The sequence below is a fragment of the Bubalus kerabau genome, chromosome 2, assembly GCF_029407905.1.
Source record: "Bubalus kerabau isolate K-KA32 ecotype Philippines breed swamp buffalo chromosome 2, PCC_UOA_SB_1v2, whole genome shotgun sequence".
NCBI lineage: Eukaryota > Metazoa > Chordata > Mammalia > Artiodactyla > Bovidae > Bubalus > Bubalus kerabau.
Genome location: NC_073625.1, coordinates 165197646 through 165212200, shown reverse-complemented (window position 1 = coordinate 165212200; position 14555 = coordinate 165197646). Strand labels below are relative to the sequence as shown.

Sequence of the window (14555 nt, the reverse complement as noted above, 5' to 3'; positions counted from 1 at the left end):
TCATGTTAAAATGCCATACAACTGTATTTAAAAAACAAAAACAAAAAAATGTTTTTGCCCTGGGGTTATGGTATGGAAGTAAGAGCAAAATGGCTACCCTCTGCTATAATTTGAAGTTTCTTGTATGATATCAGATTTTTGCCTATGAAATAACCATGCAATTGTTTTAATTTTTACTTTAATTTTGTATTTTTCCAAACATATGCAAAAATTAAGAGAATAATATACTAAAGTTCCATGTGCCCAAAATCTCAGCTTTACCAGTGATCAACTCAAGGCCAATCTTGTTTCATCTATACTCTCACCCACTCTAATCCCCATCATCAGTAAATTATTCTAAAGTGAGCCCCTGACTCATGTCATTTCATTTATAAATAACTGAGTATGTGTCTCTGAAAGATAAGTACTCTTTTTTCTTCTAACATGCCACAATACAATGATCATCTGTAAAAATTATTTATATCCTAATATAACATGATATTGTAAAAAATAAGATGGCAGTAAACTTTTATGCTATGAATATAATTATTTTGTTTACAAAAACACATAAATATATAAAAGATCAAAACATTCACCTTGTAAAGCAATCCCTCTTTTAAATACAAAGCCAATAATTAGTTAAGGTGAATTTTAGCCTAATTTCCAAGCTTGATCCTTATAATTCCCATGAACTGTAGCATGGCCTCAGCATTTTTTTTTATAACGGACATTTATGGAATTCTTATTATATACTCTCACTGTTCCTATTTTATAGATGAGAAAACTGAAGCATAGAGAATTTAAGTAACTTGTCCAAGGTCATTCAGCCAAGTAAAAGCCAATCTGCACTCAAACACGGGTCCGTTAATTTTGAGGCGATAATTGTTACAGTAAGTTCACATGTAGGAACTTTAGAGAGAAGACAATCCCCGTATCTTGAGTCCTGTTTCTTCCTTCAGGATTTTTGTCTTTTCCAGGCTTTAATGCTCACTATTTCTCTTCGTTTGACTATTTATCTGGAAAGGTGTAGGGCACTGGGAAGGAAGTCCAGCTCTCTTTGACTCTCACTATGTGAGTTCACCCAGAAATCCTATCACATTCACACTCCACGTAAGCAAGCATAACCAAGAGAAGCACAGCATTATTAGGATGAACCAAAACACTTATTCATAAATTAGTTCAGAGCTAAAGAACATTGTTACAGGTCTTATCCAGGAGGAAAGTCCATAATCTTGGAAGTTAAAAAATGCCGCTCCTGAAAAGGAAGAGAGGATACCAGCAAGATTTTGAGTTGAACTGACCTTCATGCTCCTTATAGTAAGTCATTCCATGTGCATGAAATGTATAAGGCCTAGAAGCAAAGTTTTTCAGATGTACATAAACTTTATCTCCAGTTTCAGCTTTGATAATAGGGCCTAAAAACCCTAACCAGACAGGTTTTTCTATAACAGTCCTGAAGTTTTCATCTGTGTACTGAAGATACACAGCCTTCTTGTAAACGCTTCCAATTCTATTGGGGCCATTTTGAAGATAGATATTGGAATGTTCCCTGCAAAGGAAAAGAAGACAACCTTAGTAGAAGCCATCATTTCCAGGGATAACATTATAATGAAAGAGAAATGAATAACCATATGATATTAAATGTTTGCTGTTGTTGTAAGGATGCTTCCAAAAAATGAAGAGAAGAGCTGGCATTTAGCCATGTTATTTTAATAATGTGAGGTGTCCTACATTAGCTGTATGGCAGACAACCATGTGTGAATGCTCCATAAAAATATAATACATCTTACCAGAGTATTTCTTACAAGATTTTAATGTTAAAGCACAGAGACCTTATGAATATATATAAATATATAAATTTATTAAAATAGAGCTAAGACATTTCTCACTTCTTGTGCACCTCTTTCAGTCATGAAGAAAACTTGAGTTTACAAGCAATCAATCTGGATGTGTGAGATGTCAAATTGTGTGTATATATTTGTTTTCCTAAAGCAAAACTAATAATGCTAAGGTAATGCTATTGTTTTAATTTCTTTTAGCAAAACTAAATCAAAGTTGGAATTGATACATATAATGTATATGGGTTTTTTAATTACCTTTGATTTCAAATTACCCCTGTGGTTTTTTTAATCCCTTGCTAGCACAAGTACTTGAACATTGAAAGTTTATATTCTGGTTAGTGGCTGATTAATAGTTGCTTAAAACTTTCCTGAAAATATCAGCAAAGTGAATAGTAGCCAGGAAAAAAAAAAAAAAGAGAAGAAAAGAAAGGAAAAGAAAGAAATTGAGCTTGATATTCAAACTTTTGAACTGATTCTTAAGTTATTATCTTTGACGGAAGCCGGGATAGGTCAGTGGAATCTACCTGTGGGCAGTGGCTTCTAGTCGTTCAGGAGAACCCACTTAAAACCTGGACTTTGGCAGCCCTTCCACCCTTGAGGTCTCCTCCACTAGAATAAAAAATGCTAACATCTGGCTAATGATCTAGGGTTTATGTGTGTGTGTGTGTGTGTGTGTGTGTTGCCTACTTTGATCTCAGTGACTTTTGGTGCCTTACTATTTTCCACTCAACCCTTGTGAGGCTGTATAACCTGACTAAGGAATAAATTTAGGCTTGTTTTCTCAGGGGTAAGCTCATCGGAAAGAGTGAAGAATATTTTTCCTTTTTATTTTTTTTTCAAGATGAGAGCAGAGCTTGTGTGGGAATGCTGATCTTTGTCTGTTGCAGAGTTTAAAGGCCTGTTTTTATTTTTTAAATCTAAGGCTCTGGCCCAATGTTTCTTAATTTTCACATGCATAGGAATCTACTGAGGACCTTGATAAATGCAAGTTCCTAGGCTCCAGCCCCATTGATTCTGCTTCTGTGCTGCTGGGGTGGAGTTTAGGCATCTGCATTTACTAACAAATAACCCCCGTGTGTTCTGATGCCTCTCTGTGCTCATGGGCAACCCGAGTAGGGGAGGCTCCAGATGCAGGGGGAGAAAGCTGCCCAATCCCAGAGACAGTGGGATTCCTGGATGCCTTGAGACAGAAAGGTGGCTGGTTCCGGTCGTGGCCAAATCTCTCCTGGCACGGTGGCATGGAGATACCAGATTGAGCTTGAGTGAGGGGACCAGTAAGAAGGGTCTCTGAGCTGCATTTGGGCAGCAGGAACAGATGTTGAAAATAGCAGAGTCCCGTGCTCTGGATTGACCAGAGAGCTTTCACAATGAGCACCTTAAGTTGTCATGCTGGATTGTTTAAGCCCTGGGATTCTCAACTTGTTCACTGAAAAAATGAGTGAGATGGGAGTCTCTTTCCCCTATCGTGGTGGGAGAAGGGCCAAACTGGAAGTTAGAAAAATAAAGTTACATCTTTTATAACCAATACAGCAAATCCATGCTTAAGCCGTTATTCGTCATATTTGTTTTCATTTTCTAATTGTTGCAATTTCCATTTTGTTAAAACAAACCAAAAAAAAAAAAAAATTGAGAAAAGCTCTGAGAGACTTTAAGCACATTAAAATACATGAAAAAACAATGAGAAGGGGTGTGACTTCTTCCCCCTAAACTGCCACATTAGTACAGACAGGAGTAATCTTAATGAATAGATGTTGTAACAGCAGCAAAATTCCAAAGCACTGAAGGCCACTGAGATTAAAGACAGATTCATCCAGTCCACTTTGCTGAGAGGAGGTCAGGAAGAGGGCAGTTCAGTCAAGCACACAATGGCAGCTGGAAAGCTTATAGCTCAAAGATGGAATTCCTCTCGGGTCACATCAGAACCTGGGCCACTCAGTCTCACACAGACCTGTCTAAGCCTAGCGGAAAGTTTTCACCAGTGTCTATGAATCTAAGAGATTCACCTTCAGTGATATTTAAATAGAGATTCTAATCTGTGTTTCACCATGCGCTGTTGATTCCCATCTTGCTGTTTTATTTACCAAGTCATGTCCAACTCTTCTGTGATCCCACAGACTGTAGCCTGCCAGGCTCCTCTGTCCATGGGTTTCTCCAGGCAAGAATACTGGAGTGGGTTGCCATTTCCTTCTTCAAGGGATCTTCCTGACCAAGGGATCGAACCTTCATCTCCAGGATTGGCATGTGGATTCTTGACCACTGAGCCACCAGGGAAGCCTGATTCACATTTTAAATAAAGCCAAAGTTTAAAAATAGCCCTCAAATTCTTGAGGCTTCCTTTAGATACAATGTGTATTTATATTTCCTGAATGTGTGTCTGAAACTAATTAAGGAATATGTCACATTTCATTGCAATAAACTGCAGCAGACTTTGTCAAAATGCTTTCATTGCACTGAAATTCTCCTGTATTCATTATTTCCTGAAATAGGGGGAGTATTGCCTAAGCTTTGGGATTCTTTTTGTGTATACAAAGATTTTTTTGGAGGTGGGGGGAGGTGGTGAAAAATACTTTAAAAATAACTGATCTGAATTTATAATCTATTCAGAAATTTTAACATTTGGATTTCTTGTATACACATAGCAATGTGCAAAATGTGTTTCCCATCTTGTCTTTTTTTCTGAAACAAAATTAAGTCTTAAGCAAATTGGTAAATATTTCACATAATGCGATAACTTAGGGGAGGTCTGTTTGTTTATGCTGTGTCTCCAAAGACACATCAAAGGGTCATTAGGGACTGTCTATTTAACATCAAGAGCACAGCTTTGGGGACAAAGGGTCAGTTACTGGAAGCTTGCAGGAAGTTTGCCAGTCAGACATCCAGTCAAAGGAATCTATTAAGGTTGTTCTTTGACGGGAACAAATGATTCACATTAATTGTTGTTCTTTCTGTTGGAAATTGTGATATGTTGTTTTACTTCTTTTCAATAGATATGTCTCCCTCTCAGTAATCACATTCTACTTTTTTAGCTTCCCCAGTTCTTACAATTCTACAGTGAAAGTGAAAGTGTTAGTCGCTCATTCATGTCTGACTCTTTGTGACCCCGTGGACTATAGACTTCCAGGCTCCTCTGACCGTGGGATTTCCCAGGAAAAGAATACTGGAATGGGTAGCCATTTCCTTCTCCAGGGGACCGAACTTGGGTCTCCTGCATTGCAGGCAAATTCTTTACCATCTGAGCCAGCAGGGAAGCCCTATAATCCTATAGCAATTCCTCTAATTTCTGGTAAGCTCAGACCCAGAAGTGAGTTTTTAATGGTAGGGTAATTAAAACAATTTTTACACTGCCTTAGTAAAACAGAAATAATGCTATTCCCTCCCATAAATTCAGAATGCACTCAAGGAGGTCTTGGTTTATGTTTAGACATGATTACTAAAGTGTGGGTAATGTATGTGAAAAGTCTCTGGATTCTTGGCTTCACTAATTGAGACATAGTATATTAGTTTTCTATTGCTGCATAACAAATGATCACAAAGCAGCTTTAAACAGCACCTATTTATTAATTTCACGGTTCCATGGATCAGCAGTCTGGCATGGCATGACTGGATTCTTTCCTCAGGTTATCACAGCTGACATCAAGGTGTTGGCTTGTACGAGTACTTGTCTGGAGGCTCTGTGGAGAAGTCCACTGCCAAGCTCACTCAGGTTATTGGCAGAATTCAGTTCATTGTGGTTATAGGACTGAAATTCCTGCTTCTTTGCTAGCTCACAGCTGAAGACTTCTCCCAGTTCTTTAAGGCCACTTGTATTCCTTCCAAAATGACTTCTTCCATCTCCAAGTCAGCAACAGTTTGTTGAATCCCCCCAAACCTCTTTGAATCTCTCTGACTTCCTCCTCTTCTGCTAGAGAATTCTCTGCTTTAGACTAGGCCCACCCAGATCATGTCTCTAAAGTCAACTGTATCCTTGAATATAACATAAACCATGGGAGTGATAGATCATCATATTCACTGGTTCTAGAATTTTAGGTTTAGGATGTCTTTGGGGGCAATTAAAAAAAACTCTGCCTACTACACACTGGAATCACAAAGAAAAGTCCAAAAGTAGGCAAAGACTACTTTGGTAGGCAAAGACTCAACCTGGGTTTATACAACACACACCTGAGTGAGCTATAGGTTCTAACTAGCCTGGCTTCACTAGCACAGCATGAAAATTCTATCTAGGTATTAGCCCTCTTTTGGATATGTTCTTGGGGAAAAATAGCAACTGTGATAATAAATTGTAGAGCTTAAAAAGTGTGAAATGGTATAGTTACTTCATTAGCTTCTGCACATGGACGGTCTTATGTGAAATGTTTATACCACACCAGATTTTGCTTACTATTTTTTATTTGGCAGCCTCAGAGTATAAGGCATCATAAATGACTTCCAGATGACTTTAGCTCATAATTTTACCTCTTTAAGAATCATTTAAAATTTAAGACCATTTTGGAAGGGGTAAAATGAATGCCTTTGTGCAAGTTTTTTTTCTTTAAAATGTTTTCTTTGCATCCTTGTTTTTTTAAACATCATGTACTGGGAAAAATTCAACTTCTGTTATGATGATAATAGGAAATATAAACATTTACTGAAAGGTTATGGTACCCCAATCACTCAATATCATAATACTTATGATTATATCATAGAGTGCAAGTTGTTAGTTTGTTCTCTATTTGGTCAAAATTTGGGCTTTCATTTTTTTATTGGTCATTGAGTTTGCTTATGTATACTACTTCACTGTAGTATTTCTTATTTATTTCTCAAACCTACAATGGGCTGGAAAACTAGGTTTAACAATGTTTGCAAGAACTGTATTTAAAATCACCAAGCCTGAGTAAGAGCCAATGAAGTTAGTATAAAAGGGTTTTGTGATAGTTCTTCTGTTTAAGGAAATTTTCACTTACTTCTAGCTTCCTGTAGGTCACCAGGAGAAAGAAGCAACCTGAAGAAAACTGGACCATTGTTACTTATTGCTACTATGTAGCTAACAAAATCAATACACATTTAATTAATGTCTACCATGGGCCCAGATCACAGTATTGCATTTGCTAATTGTTTTTGTATGTATGTCTTTTATTCTTGGTGGTGGTGGTAGTTTAGTCGCTAAGCTGTGTCTCACTCTTAGGACCCCATGGACTGTAGCCCGCCAGGCTCCTCTGTCCATGAGATTTCCCAGGCAAGAATACTGGAGTGGGTTGCCATTTCCTTCCTCAGGGGATCTTTCTGACCCAGAAATTGAACCTGGGTCTCCTGCACTGCAGTCTCCTGCATTGCAAGCAGATTCCTTACCAACTGAGCCACCAGGGAAGCCCTTTTTATTCTTGTGCTTAGTTGCTTAGTCATGTCTGGCTCTTTGTGACCCCATGGACCATAGCCTGCCAGGCTCCTCTGCCCACGGGGATTCTTCAGGCAAGAATATTGGAGTGGCTTGCCATGCCCCAACCCGGAAATCGAACCCAGGTCTCCCCCATTGCAGGTGGATTCTTTACTGTCTTAGCCACCAGAGAAGCCCTTAAATACAAATAACTTATTCTGTGGACAGAGGAGGCTGGCAGGCTATAATAGTCCATAGGGTCACAGAGTCGGGCACTACTAAAGCAATTAACACTTTAACTTTCACTTCAACTTAGGAGCAGAAAATATATTTCACAGATCTTTAACAGTTTATTGGTGTGTTAAAGTGACAGATAAGACACTGATAAATATAAGGAAATTACTTTCTACCTTACCCCATAGAAAAGCTATGACCAACCTAGATAGTGTATTAAAAAGCAGAGACATTATTTTGCCAACAAAGGTCCATCTAGTCAAAGCTATGGTTTTTCCAGTAGTTATGTATGGATGTGAGAGTTGGACTATAAAGAAAGCTGAGTGCCAAAGAATTGATGCTTTTGAACTGTGGTATTGGAGAAGACTGTTGAGAGTCCCTTGGATTTCAAGGAGATCCAGCCAGTCTATCCCAAACGGAATCAATCCTGAACATTCACTAGAAGGACTGATGCTGAAGCTGAAACTCCAATCCTTTGGCCACCTGAGGCAAAGAGCTGACTCATTTGAAAAGACTCTGATGCTAGGAAAGATTGAAGGCAGGAGGAGAAGGGGATGACAGAGGATGAGATGGTTGGATGGTGGATGGCATCACGGACTTGATGGACATGAGTTTGAGTAAACTCCAGGAGTGGTGATGTATAGAGAAACCTAGAATGCTGCAGTCCATGGGGTTGCAAAGAGTCAGACACAACTGAGCGATCGAACTGAACTTACCCCACTAGAAAGAAATACTTCTGATGGAATAAAAAGAAGTGAACTCTTATTTTCCTAGTTAAAAGAATCTACACATTTTTTCCTTTCTATCTGCCAATGTTTCCTGTTCTACTAGTTGATGTATAACTCCATAAACTGACTTTTCTTATTTCATTCTATTTTCTGATTTATTCTATGGTGTATATCTCTCTACATTAGAAGCAAGGGGAAATTTTGACAACACAGCCTATAATTTTGTCTAGCTTCCTACACACCTTTTATTCATTCATTTTCATTAATTAAAAAATATTTTAGTGTTTCCAAATTCTAGGTACTAGTGATCACCAGTGAATTTAGCAGATGGAGTTTCTACCATCTCCATATATACTTTCCGCTTCCTTGTTCCGGAGCTTCAAGGTCAACAGCAGCTTAAACCTAATTCTCTGCCTAACAACCATCTTGACCTCTTTCAACCTGTTTCTCAGCCTATTTATCTGCACTCCTTTTTAGCCTTCACACGATGAGTGTCAATAATTGTATCTGGTTATATTACATCATCCTTTGGCATATTTATGTCCTATCCCCCACTATATGTTGAAATCCTAATCCCTAATGTGATGGTATTAGGAGATGAGGTCTTTAGAGGTGGTTAGGTCATGAGGGTGAGGCTCTCATAAATGGAGTAAGAGGCTCCAAAGACATTCTTAGTCTCTTTCACCAAGTGAGGACACAGTGAAAAGGCTATGAACCCAGAAGAGAGATCTTACTAGAACATGACCATGTTGGCACCTTGAACTTCCTGGCCTCTTGAGCTGTGAGAAAGGGATTTCTGTTGTTGCTAAGCTATCCTGTCTGGTGTATTTTGTTATAGAAGGCTGAATGTATTAGCAGCTGGACATTCTGCAAATCTGATGCAAACGGTAGCATAGTATTGGCAAAATTGCTGAAGGTCTAGTCAATATTTGCTGTTCAGATATATTAAAAAATATCACAGACAGAGTGAGCAGTGCCATCTATAGTTAGCACAACTGTAGGCTGTTGTTGAAGCAGGAGATGTTTGAGCCAATGTTGTATAACCTCCCCAGCATACGCAGGACGCTAGGCTGTTTAAAAATAAAAAAAATTCTCTTCCCTCCCTGAAAAAAAATTCTTACCAAAGCCCTTTTCTTTTCTAAATGTCTAGAATTAGAGACTTTGTTGAAGTATGGTCAGGGCAATGTCTAGCACTTGGTTGATGCACAATAAAACTGATTGGATTTTTGACCATGAATAATGGCAGCAGGATGGGTGAGGGCATGGAGTAGGACTGTATGACAGTATTTTTTTTCCTAATGTATCTGACCTTTTCAAAAAATGTATCTAGATTTCCTATTAAAAAAACGTGTATAATTGTTTAGTTAGGGAAAATGCTGAAGTCATACAAAATAATGGTTCTTGTGAAGCCTAAGAATATGTCATCTCCAAAAGAAGAGAACACTAGCTCAAAACCAAGCTTAAAAAAATAATTGCAGGGACCTCCCTGGTGGTCCAGTGGTTAAGACTCTGTGATCCCAATGCAGGGTCCCAGGTTCGATCCCTGGTTAGGGAACTAGATCCCACATGCTGCAACTAAGACCCAGCAAAGTCAAATAAATGAATATTTTAAAAATATAATTGCAAAATATACTAGTTTTATTTACAAACAGTTATTTTTAGGTCAGAAACATTCCTCACTGATTATTACTAAATTAATAACTTAACAATTAGGTATTATCATCTATGCATTTATTTTTTTTTTACTTTGAAAAACTTTAAACATACATAAAATTAATAATGTATACCCATCAACAGAGTCAACATTATGAAATTTGGCATACCTTTTAAGCTATTTTTTAGACACAGTGTTAGCAGCAAATGGTCATTGGGTTCATTTGTCACCATTAACATGCATTTTTAAGTATCAGTATTAAAACACATTTATCACCATTAAAATACACTTTCACCATTAAAATACATCTTTGCTGCTGCTGCTGCTAAGTCGCTTCAGTCGTGTCCGACTCTGTGCGACCCCATAGACGGCAGTCCACCAGGCCCCGCTGTCCCTGGGATTCCCAGGCAAGAACACTGGAGTGGGTTGCCATTTCCTCCTCCAATGCATGAAAGTGAAAAGTGAAAGTGAAGTCGCTCAGTCGTGTCCGACTCTTAGCGACCCCGTGGACTGCAGCCTACCAGGCTCCTCCGTCCATGGGATTTTCCAGGCAAGAGTACTGGAGTGGGGTGCCATTGCCTTCTCCGAAAATACATCTTTAAATATAATGAATATGGGTTTGAGTAACAAATTTTAATTTGGTGTTAAATGTTTAATTAACATTATTAAAAGTGATGACCTTCATATAGATAATCTTTCATTACAAAAATCTTCAAGGAGAACCTGTTTTTTTGTGTGATGAACTTTGCTTGAAATAAGGGGCTTTTCAACTGAAACAAAGAAAACCTTTAAGAAAGAAAACCGTAAGTTACATAGAGCTTTTTTGCACATGAATGATGTGCCAAGCACTGTAAGAGCTTTCCAGGCACCCACTCGTTAAACAGCCCTATGAAGTATTCTTATTGTCTTTGTCAACAGATTAGGATGCTGAGTCTGAGAAAGATGAATGTAATTATCTGTCCAGAGTCATCCAACAAGTATTAGGTGGAGTCATATTAAGATTGTATTTGATATATAAAATAAATGTGTTTTTGAAGGATTAAAAAAGCCTTTAATTTTTACCTCTAGTAATCAGAAATGGAATAGTAAACAGAAAATTTTATGCAGTCATTCTTTGGATGAAAGAACTTCTGCATAAACAGACAAAAAGACTGAACCATGATGGGAGATGTAATGACCAGAAGGGGTTAAAAGAAACCCACACAGTTCCTCAGGACCAAGTGGGAAGGAATAAGGCAGCATCCCAAAAAACAAACAAAATCCCAGGAATTAGAGATTTATTAGTGTCCAGAGTTTCAAGTCCATATTTTCCAGTTTTTGTATATAACAAATTAAAGAAATATTTCATCTTATTGGCTTTATTTTTTAATTGATAATTTAGGTTTGGTCTACAAAGAAGAAAAAGCAATGACTTACGTGTCAACCGAAATAAGTTTCTTTTCCCCGTGGCCAGAGGCATAGTTCCAAGCTGTTTCAATAATTCCAATGTAATAATGCTTATCTTTCGCCCAGGCTGAGGTACCACATAAAATTAGAAAAATACAGAGCAAGAAAATCTTCATTTTTTTTTCCCCTCTTGGAGCCCAAGAAGCAATGGAATGAAATCAGAAGCAGGCAACTTTATAAATAAGGCTTTCTTTCTTTATTTGCTTGATTGACAGAATGTTATGTTGCATAAGACGGAATTATTTCGTTAAAGCAAATAACATTTTCCACTTTGGTTCAGTTCTCGTAAACCCAGGAAAAACCTAGTTTTCCACTGCCTGGGTTCTCTAATTACAAATAAAAAGTCAACAGTTATTGTTGGAGGCACTGGAGTGTGCATAAGTCTGTGTTTCTACAATTCATTGTGTAAATTCCAGGAAGGCAGAGATCATGTCTTAATGTTCCCTTTGTTCTTCTAACAATATGCTACAATACAATGCCCTGCACACAGTGAACTTTTAATACATCAGGATGAAAATTATGCAAAATGAATCAAAATAAGCAGCTCTTTACTTTGGAAAAGTCTAACAATAACCTAGTTACATATTCAAGATACAAAACATGATATTTAGCATGCCAAATTTAAGTACTCCCAAATAAGAATTTATTTTGAAAGTTTTACTTATTTTATAAGCTCTAAACACATCTGCATAGAGAGTTAATCAGATTATTGTGTATCACTATGTAAAAATAATTAGCAGAGGATAATGGGAGTCGAAGACACTGTTTTGGTTATTGAAAAATCAGAAACAAATAAACCTGTCTTTATTTTTTTTTAATTTTTTTTATTTTATTTTATTTTTAAACTTTACAATATTGTATTAGTTTTGCCAAATATCAAAATGAATCCGCCACAGGTATATCTGTGTTCCCCATCCCGAACCCTCCTCCCTCCTCCCTCCCCATACCCTCCCTCTGGGTCGTCCCAGTGCACCAGCCTCAAGCATCCAGTATCGTGCATCGAACCTGGACTGGCGACTCGTTTCATACATGATATTAAAGAAAAACACCAATACAGTATACTAACGCATATATATGGAATTTAGAAAGATGGTAACAATAACCCTGTGTACCAGACAGCAAAAATAAATAAATAAATAAACCTGTCCTTAAAGGCAAAAGTTGGCCTTAGTAAATGGACAGAGCCCTCGTTTATTTTATTTATTTATATATTTTTGGCTGTGCTTGGTCTTCGTTGCTGCATGGGCTTTTCTCTAGTTGCGGTGAGCAGGGGCTACTCTAGTTATGGTGTGTGGGCGTCTCATTGCAGTGGCTTTTCTCCTTGTGGAGCAGAGGCTTTAGGGCGGGTGGGCTTCAGTAGTTGCGGCTCCCAGGCTCTAGAACTTAGGCTCAGTAGTTCTGGCACATGGACTTAGTTGCTCCACAGTATGTGGGATCTTCCCAGACCAGAGATGGAGCCCATGCCTCCTGCATTGGTAGGTGGATTCTTTACCCCTGAGCCAACAGGGAAGCCCAAGACCTAGTTTATTAACCTGGAATTTCCCTCTTTGATGTGGACATGAATTTTGGCGTGAAAGACTTTTTGTTTTTTAGGTGAAGAAAATCCTGATGACAGTGAACATTTTATGTTGATGGGAGCTTTTTCTCTAGAATACTTCAATGCATTACATAAGTATTTACTGAATGGGGTTTATAGAAATAGTTGGTACAGGAGGAAGCACCCCAATGTTCAAACAATGCATTCATTTAGTAAGTATTGCTGAATGAACCCCCTGTGTGCCAGACACTGTTCTAAGCACTGTGGGGATATAGCAGGGAATAAAACAGACACAAATCCCTATGCTTGTCAACTTATATTCTACTGGGGAGAGACCAACGATATACAAATGAAGGGTGAAATATCTAGTACATATTAGCAGCAATGAATGAGGCTAATAAATGCCGAGGAAAATAGCAGTATGAAGATAAAAATCTGATTTCACCATGTGACCCCAGGCAAGATACGTACTTGACCTCAGCCTCATTTTCCTCATCTTTAAATCAGTCTCAGAGGGCTGTTGTTCATATTACTTGAAATGACCCATGTTAGGTCATGGAGTGGAGATGTTCCTTTCACCTAGCAATAATGTTCTAGCAATAATCTTAACTAATTGTCCTGATTCAGAAAATTGGGTCACCATGCCCAGAATGTCCTAAGACCTCCTTCTAGAGCCACCTTAAACAATTGTGCCCTCATGCCTGCTGAGGGGACCTGAATGGGGCTAACATCTTGCCCAGACTCCACTGGCCAAACCCTGTGTCTTGCAAGATGCTGTTCTTTTTAAAATTTGGTGCCCAGAAATGCTCCTTTTTTCCAATGGTCCACACAGAGGGAACTTCTTTTAGCAGTTCATTCTCCTAGAGAGGGTGCTTTTTAATTGGTATGAAGCCCCTGTATGAGCCAGTGTATGGCTGATGGTGTAAATGATGCCCTTTGGGAACTGTACAGTTCCTGTTATCCATCCACTGACCCTATTCAGGACTGTACTATGTGGGAAATCACATATCTGTCATCACAGGCTTTGTAGTTAATAGGTGTTTAATGATTATTAGGTCCAGGTGGCATCTATGCTCTATTAGCTTCCAAACAGTGATGAAGACCATGATGTATTCCCAGTGTCCATGAGACTAGTTACACGTTCATAACTCTTGACTTAGGACGGTGCCTTCTGTCTCCAAGCACTTACCCTGATGCCCTAGGTTAACTGTAGAATTGTCCCAATAGTCCCTGGGTGGTGCAGAAAGCAGCTGTGAATTCTGGATCTCTCTATCTTTGTCCTCCATCCTACCCTCTGAGTAAGTTACCCTATAATAAATGAATCCAGTGATTATGTGGAGCTGCCTGCCTCATTTTCTGGTGTCAAGATACCTTCTCAGTTCATGGGCACTTTTTGTCCCCTCCATGCCCCAACAATTGGTGAGCCAGCCAGGAGACTGAAAATGAGACAGGAATGGGCCATGCTGGGGGAAAGCCAGGTGCAGTGGGGTAAACCCAGGCTGGCCATCTCTTCTGTGTGGGGTGACCTAGCTACGTTCATGGGACCCTTTGGGCTACTGTGTGAGTTCAGGACACCTGGAAAATGTCAAAGCGCTTCCTAGATATATTAACTGAAATGGTGGGAAAGGGAAAGTGGATAAAAAAAGAAAGTGAGCAAACTATTTTAGCTATTGCATGGCCTTTGTTATATCCTATAAGGATTAGCACAGAAAAGGAATTACAGTTCAGCAGGAAACTAGAGAAAACTAAAGAGATTTTGGTGTTAGAGGGGGATGACTAGAGGGCA

General features: G+C 38.6%; 1 protein-coding gene and 1 non-coding gene across 2 annotated transcripts in view; one reads left to right on the top strand and one right to left on the bottom strand.

Annotated features, from left to right (window-relative positions):
- Positions 1-14055, bottom strand: part of CP (ceruloplasmin) — a 50248-nt gene extending 36193 nt beyond the window's left edge. The window contains exons 1-3 of the mRNA XM_055570114.1: positions 13959-14055; positions 11203-11299; positions 1281-1528 (exon numbers count right to left, since the gene is read on the bottom strand). Of these exons, the coding sequence (XP_055426089.1) occupies positions 1281-1528; positions 11203-11299; positions 13959-14055 (442 nt within the window). The remainder of the gene's footprint in view (positions 1-1280; positions 1529-11202; positions 11300-13958) is intronic.
- TRNAG-CCC (transfer RNA glycine (anticodon CCC)) lies at positions 9616-9687 on the top strand. The gene has a single exon. It is a non-coding gene; the product is annotated as a tRNA-Gly (tRNA).
- Positions 14056-14555: the final 500 nt, after the last annotated feature.